This window comes from Triticum dicoccoides, chromosome 3B, assembly GCF_002162155.2.
Source record: "Triticum dicoccoides isolate Atlit2015 ecotype Zavitan chromosome 3B, WEW_v2.0, whole genome shotgun sequence".
NCBI classification, from domain to species: Eukaryota; Viridiplantae; Streptophyta; class Magnoliopsida; order Poales; family Poaceae; genus Triticum; species Triticum dicoccoides.
Window position 1 is genome coordinate 186239499 of NC_041385.1, and position 7362 is coordinate 186246860.

The window sequence follows — 7362 nt, forward strand, 5'->3', positions numbered from 1 at the left end:
AAGGATGTATCTAAAACTAATATACATCTAGATACATCCTCTTCTATTCATTTTGATGACAAGTATTTCCGGACGGAGAGAGTAATAAACAAAGCTCCAAATTACGTACAAACAAAGAGTTGCTCTGCGGATGCTCCTAGCACCGAACTCTTGACTTCTTCCCAGCCTTCAGATCTTCGAGGAGCCAAACGGACGGCCCAGATTTCATGCAAGCACTCATGTCCACGCCAACCAGATGGAAGCCGATCCCCAAAGCTGAAACAGAGAAACCGATCGGAGCAATAATGGACGCCCTCACCCGCTTCCACCGGTCGGTCGCCGGCGGCGACGACGAGGAGTGGCAGGAGGACGACATCCTCGGTGATACCGAGGGCCTCTGCTCTCTGTCCCCTCTCCAGGTAAAACAGACCCCTCCGAGAACCCTCGACCGCAGCAGCTGTTTCTACTCTCTTGGTCCCTGCCGATCTGATGTGTTCTGCTTGTTTTTGCCTGCTTCAGCGGCTCTACGCCTTCGCGGCTTGCTTGGTTGCTGGACTTGCCCTCATGATGCTGGTACGTCGCTGTAATTTCCGCCTATGATCTGTCGCACGCACAGCTTTTGCTGTAGTTGACTGCAGGTGAATAATTAGCCATGTTGGCTGCCCGTGCTGACGCTATTTTCAGCAATTGGGTCCTATACATTGAGGGATTAAGAACTAGAGTTAAGAGTTGTGCTTACTGTGTTATTTCCAGCAATGCCTGATGCTATTCCTTCCAAATATTAAATATGTCATTCAGACATTTAGGCTTAACAAAGCTATAAGTCAGAAAGAAATGTATCACATGCATAAAAATGCCTATTTCAGCATCAAGAACTTTAGTTAACCCAACACTGATTTCTTTGCTGGATTTTCCCTTCCTGGTAAGCTCATGTCACATTTAACCTGTCGGTGCCTGTGAGCCCTTCCCGGTAAGCTCATGTCACATTTAACCTGTCGCCTGTCGGTGCTAGTGAACTACTGAACTGATGCTTTGCCTTCTCTTAGTTGGAGTTTAAGGTTTCAAATGCAATGCTTATGCGAAATTTGTTCTGATTTGGTCTTGGATGACCAAGACAATTGTTAATTCACCTAATTCCATTAGTGTGTAGACATTGGATCATTAGGCTTTAAACTTATAGTACAGTTTACTGGCAACTCAAAACTCTTCAGCAGAAGTTAGTTGCAGCAAGTAAAACTTGTCTAAATGTAAATTCTTCATATGATTTAGTACTTACCTTTTATTTTATTTTGCAGTCACTTATTGTTTTCGCCAGACCTATCAAATTTGCTCTCTTGTTTACATTTGGAAACATAATGGCAGTTGGCAGGTGATTACACAGATTTTAACTCATGGGCTTTCTGTTTACATTTGTAATCCTCCTTATATCGGTGTCTCTTTTTATGTAACTGCAGTAAATTTTTCAAGTGAATCATATGATCCTGTCAAATGCCAGTTTGATACATATGTTCAGCTCATGCATTAGCTCTACTTAACTTTCTTCTTGAATATTCACCTGTTGCAATATGTTGATTTCAACCTTTGTTTGGCAGCACAGTCTTTATAATGGGGGTAAATAAACAATTGAGGATGATGCTTGACCCAGTTCGTGTTTATGCAACGGCTATTTATGTTGGATGTGCTGTTTTTGCTCTGATTTTCGCTCTTTTGGTTAGTAATCTCTAAACCCTTAGTTCATGTAATGGCTTTATTCCTGTAAGGAAATAACCTAGTTGAATGAACAGCTATCAAAACCCAACAGATAACCGCGTGTTCTGATGGTGGTCTATGTGCAGATTCATGACAAGCTGCTAACATTGATTGCAATCATATGTGAGATATGTGCGCTCTTCTGGTAAGTTGCCTTTGCTACAAATAGCAGACTTACTGACTTGTTAATCCTTAACTATCACATTGTAATGTCACTTGAAAAGTTGCAAATATGTCTGAATTGAGGCATGATGTACCTCAATTAGACCAAGGGAAGATACAAGACTACGAAAATACTTGCTTGTTTTGCTTGTAGAAAAAGTACATGACACTTGTATTTTGATACTTATTACTGTGCTAAGTGAGGCAACGTCTAGAATGTCGTTCTGCTGCATGCACTAGGATAATCTGAACACCTGTCAATACTTTTCAAGCATATAGCATGGATACAGTTAATTATGTGCAGTCATTTGATCCTTGAGTGCTATCATGCACCGAATGTGTGTTTAGAGGACCATTAGCAAAACTGAGATTAGCTTTATACTTCAAGATGACAGAAAACAGTTATGTCCTCTTGCATTTTTCAGGAATTGGTTTCAGGCTGCCCTCATTTTTGTCGTTTGGTCTTTTGTATCTCTTCACCCAAGTTATTTAAGTCATTGTATATCTGTAGCATGGTCAGTTCCAGCCATGTCAAATTGTCGAAAAAGCAATACCTGGAATTCGAAATAGAGCTACACCTCAAACTTGCTTATTATTTTAGACTGGAGTGGTGGAGCACAAATACACCAGTGGATGATATGCAGTTGGCCCAATCCTTCAATGCACTCTGTTATACATAGGCCTCGACTATGTCTTTTGATAACATACTTTCTTGTACAGTTGGACCTACATAGCTATACAAGTATTAAAGAGCACATACCTAAAAATGCTACGAGTACCAAATAACGATGCTATATTGGAACCCCTAACCATGAGTGGTCATAGCATCATCTCTGTATAAACGGCCGTGGCATGTGCAAACCTGGAGTAAGCATTGACTGGCTATTAGTTGCTCAGGGCTGTCGAAAGTGCTGTGCGCAATGGTCCAGGCAGCAGACAAGAGTGAGTAGTCAGTAGTCAAACCTTTTGTCAGAGAGTAAAAATTAACAAGTAATGCTGCAAGGATCTGAAAGCAAAAAATGTAACTGCTGTTACCAGCTAAACTGGCCTGTATGATAGTGTGGCCGTCGTGTTTTCCTTGCTGAATCATGGCATGCAGTTCTCGTGTGTCCTTGTGCATGTTTCTTCTTATAATAGGATATGGTCCAGCAGCAGTGTGCAGTAGGATATGGTATCTCAGTTTGAATAAGTGGAAAACATGACATAATGCTATATATGAACACAGAGCTTCATTGGACCATTCAATGATGCAAACTTGGATATCACTTAAACATGTGTATATGGCATGCGGTAAACGTTGATGCAGGGTATTTGGACACTGTAAATTCTCCAACCCAGGAAACAATGCGCTGATTGTGTCTCTATTTCCTGTTCTTTCCCCTTTGAAACAACTGCCAGAATTACCTACCTAGTTTCAGAAGAAGAAGGAGGCAGAATTACCTGACCATGCTTCCCTTACTCCACCGCAGGTATAGCTTGAGCTACATCCCTTTCGCTCGACGGATTGTCTCCGACCTGATGGTGAAGCTCTGCGACACTGAGCTATGATCTTCTTACTTGGGCGCCTGATGGATATTGTCAACATGCTCGGGCGCCTAAAATTGGAGACCTGTTCATCTCCACCGGCTCCAGCAGTGCATGTATTCCACTCATTTCCCTTTTTGTTGATGAATGATGAACGGATCAAGCTCCATATATTGTGTATAAATGCTACACGAAACACTGTTTGTGCAGCTCACAACCCCCTTCTGTAACCCTTGATTCCATTTGTTCCTTCAAACCAGATTCTATGTAAATTTGTTGCTGCAAAAACTCAGCCGAATCAGATTCCATTTGTTTACTTGTCCATTTTGACAATATCTTTGCTCTGTGCTTGCATTCTATGGCTGCTAGACACTGCCACTTAATCCTGCATTTTTCATCCCCCTCTTGCAGAAGAAACCAGGCACCCTTCGTTCGTGTCCACTGGCTTGCGGGGCCCACCAGAATGGATGTCGCGGCGGCCCCACCTGAATGGATGTCGCGGCGGGCCCACACGCCAGTGAACCGGTGGGACGGCACGCGTGGACTCTCCAGCTATATGCTTCAGTTCTCCCAACCATTTTCAAATTTCGAAACCCGTGTCGCTCGCCTCCACCTATATATGCGATCGTCGCTGCTAGCTCCTCCTCCCCCCACACGCAGCAGCGCACGGCACCTCGCCTCCGCCTCCCAGTCCCGGGCGCTGCATGGGCAAGGCCTTCTCCCTCCTGCGCCCGCAGCCACAGCCGCAGAGAGAGCCGGGGGAGGGGATGGGGATGGAGCTGAGGAAGCGCCCGCGGCCGCGGCGCCTCGACCCCGACTTCGTCTCGTCGCCGCCGCCCACGCCGCCCAGGAAGCGGCCGCGGAAGCAGGACGCGGAGAGGAAGCGGCCACGGCGGCCGGCGGCGGTGAAGACGCAGCTGCCGGCGCCGAGCAAGAGGGCCAGGTGCGCGCAGCAGGGCATCGGGAGCCCCGTCGCCGGCCTCCAGCCTTCCAGGTGCTGCAGGATCGTGGCGCCGCTGTCGCGCGTCTCCTTCATCCCCCGCTCTCGCGTCCCCTTCAACTGGTAAGCTGTTCCCCGCCCCCTCTCCCTCTCTCTCTCTCTGCTCTCCCGCTGCTCTCTCTGGTGTATGCGTGAGTGCGGGTCTGTCGATTTGAATTTTCCCGTGGTGGCGGGTTTAATTGGGCTGCGCTTCGAATCGATTCGAGTTCCTAGTTTGAATCCTCTGGTCATGACGTGTGTGTGTGTGGTTCTGGAACTTGGTGCTTCGAATCAGAGGGAGGGAATTGAGCTTGAGCATTTGTGTGATGAATCCGTGCAAATTACCTACTGAATTGCGTATTGTAGTGGTTTGAATTCTGCTGCCGTGAATCGAGCTTGGTACTGAAGCGATCGCAACTTAACCCAGTTTGCAGTGTGTGTTGCTGTTTGAATCCTCTGGATTTTGTAGCCTGGAGCTTGGAGATGATTCGAATTTCTGTTGCGTTGGATGTGTTTGGTGTAAGAACTGGTGCGCTGCGCCCTCGAAATTCTGGGCTTAGTGTTTCCAATTAGGAATGCAGAGTCGCTGGGCATAGCTTCCTGTGTTTGAATTGATTCGGGTACTGTTCTGTTGGTGATTTTGAAGCAGCAGGTCTTCGATTCGGTCCAGTGCGCCCTCTGCATTGCCGTCTGCAGTCCCAGTTTAGGTGTACTGCTGTGTCATTTTGTTTTTTTTGGGTTCGAATTCAAATTCGCTGGAGCGAAGTGTTTGTCGACCAATGTATAATGCCTGACGCATGAACCGATTACTTGTGATTCCGATGCTTCAGGGATTGGAGTACTGGTTTCCTGCTTTGTGCTGTGATTCAGGAATTCGTTATCCATCTGTTCTGTGATTTGTGCTGCAGGTTCGAAATCTGAATGCTCTCGTCGTGTTGTTTGGTGCAGGTATGAGCCGGACATCTGGACGGAGGTGGCCAAGCACCTGCACGGCGCCGACCTGCTGAGGCTCTCCGCCACCTGCCTCTGGTTCTTCCGCCTCCTCTACGAGGACTCCATCTGGCGCTACGCCTTCCTCCGCGACCTCTCGCTCCGCACCAACGAGCCCAAGATGCTCAGGCTCCTCCAGGTTCCCCGCCCGTTCCACCGCTCCTGGCGCCTCCTCTATGCCACCGCCTTCGGTACGCACCAAGGCCTCCGTTGCGCTTATTCCTCCCTCCCACTGCCGCCACTCGACACGTACTGACGTGCGTGCTCCTCTGTCCTCTGTTTCCTTCAGACGATACCCATGCGTACTGCTTCCGTCAGCCCGAGAAGCACATTGGTGAGCACAGCGCAGCGACGTCATTTCCCGGCCTGTTCGTTGCTGTTTGCTGTCGTGTGTTTACCTGACGCTTGGTGTGGTGCAGAGTGGTTTCGCATTGGTGGATTCCTGATGGACACCACGAAGCTGCTGCTGACGGCGAAGCTGGCATTGCCACCATGGAGGCCGATCCTGGATGATGGCCCGGAGATCTCCATCGGATTCATGGGAGCCTGCTTGCTCACCAACGTCCGCCCCGGCATCTGGATCGCTGGTACGTGCATACATCATGTGCCCTTCTTCTCGGCCATTCCTGGCTCACTTGCTGGTCTTGTTAAAATGTCTGACATTCTTCAATGATGCAGACATGAACATGGTGCGGTGCCCCGTGTGCAACCTCAACAAGTGCGAAGGTGAGGAGCTAGGCTGGACGTTGTTCTTCGTCCTGCCATTGCGGTGCTTGTTTCTGAATTTGGTTTGGATTGGAACAACCTGTGGTACAGGGACGATGCAGGTTCTGGATGCGCGGCACTGCGAGCTGTACCTGGAGAACAAGTTCAGGGATGGGACCTGGGAGTATGAGGACCTCGGCAGTTACTTTAGCAATGGGAAGCTGGATACTGCCGCCGCCGCCATCTTCAACCATGACCACATCGATAGCCCATGTGTCAAAAGTTTGTTCCTGAACTATTCATCCATTCCAGCACTTCATTACTCATACATGATTGCCTGGATATGAGGATGACACTCACGCTGACTGTGGCATCGTTTGTGCAGATATTCTCAATTCCAAGTCTTGGATCCGGGATCACACCAACCTGCTGCCCAAGGGATGCTTCACCCCGGTCGCTGTCGCCCTCAGCAGCAACCTCAAGCCCAACGAAGGTATGTCTAGTTCTGGCAAGATAATGACCTGAAGTAACGCATTTATCTGGCTGGAGCCTAGTTCTGACATGAGTCTTTGCTATGGCGCGTGCGTGTGTCTCCCATGACAGGGTTGCTGTCGAGGTTCCAGGCGATGCGGGACATGTCGAGGGGCGGGCAGATTGTGTCTGTCAGGATCACGCAGCAGCTCCTGTGATTCGTTCGTGCTTGGTTCATCTCTGGCTGGGTTGCTTGATGCTGCGTTGTCGAAATGTGTTAATGCCTAGTATTTAGTTTGCTCTGATGCTAGACAGGGGGATAGTCACAAAGGAAGGGGTACAGTGGGGTAGATAAATTCCATCTAAAAAAGAGAGAGAGAGAGTAGAGTAATTAAATCGGCGTTTAGAAAAGGAAAATAGGAAATTGCACAAATGGAGCGGGCTCTCTGTTGTTGTTTTATCAATCAATGTTTAATGCGGTATGTTTGTACTTCGTCGAAGAGTTGCACAATTTTTTGAGCATATATATAAATATATATATATAGCACCATGTGGATTATTCGAGCTTACCTTGGTGTTGGTATGTACTGTATTTACTCTGTTTGCTTGGTTGGCTTGCTGCTTCTGTATCTACCGTGTGGATAATGGATTGGATGCACAGCATTAGAGTTCTTCAGACATGGGTAACACGGCATTGGTGAAATTTAGATGCTTCCTAGTTATTTCGGGTATTGTCCTTTTTCCATGCACTATTAGATCATGGTTGGCACAACTCGATCAAAATCTGAGAAAAAACAAGGAAA

The 7362-nt window shown here is 47.6% G+C and overlaps 2 protein-coding genes across 2 annotated transcripts; both read left to right on the forward strand.

Annotated features, from left to right (window-relative positions):
- Positions 1-237: 237 nt before the first annotated feature.
- Positions 238-3738, forward strand: LOC119275464 (vesicle transport protein SFT2B-like). Its single transcript, XM_037556313.1, has 6 exons — positions 238-398; positions 499-552; positions 1275-1348; positions 1572-1689; positions 1815-1873; positions 3360-3738. Exons 1-6 carry the CDS (start codon positions 285-287, stop codon positions 3436-3438), a joined length of 498 nt encoding a protein of 165 aa, XP_037412210.1. The 5' UTR covers positions 238-284; the 3' UTR covers positions 3439-3738.
- A 77-nt stretch (positions 3739-3815) lies between these two features.
- Positions 3816-7071, forward strand: LOC119275463 (probable F-box protein At3g61730). Its single transcript, XM_037556312.1, has 8 exons — positions 3816-4477; positions 5342-5574; positions 5673-5717; positions 5803-5970; positions 6062-6109; positions 6200-6370; positions 6474-6581; positions 6692-7071. Exons 1-8 carry the CDS (start codon positions 4119-4121, stop codon positions 6775-6777), a joined length of 1218 nt encoding a protein of 405 aa, XP_037412209.1. The 5' UTR covers positions 3816-4118; the 3' UTR covers positions 6778-7071.
- The last annotated feature ends 291 nt before the right edge of the window (positions 7072-7362 follow it).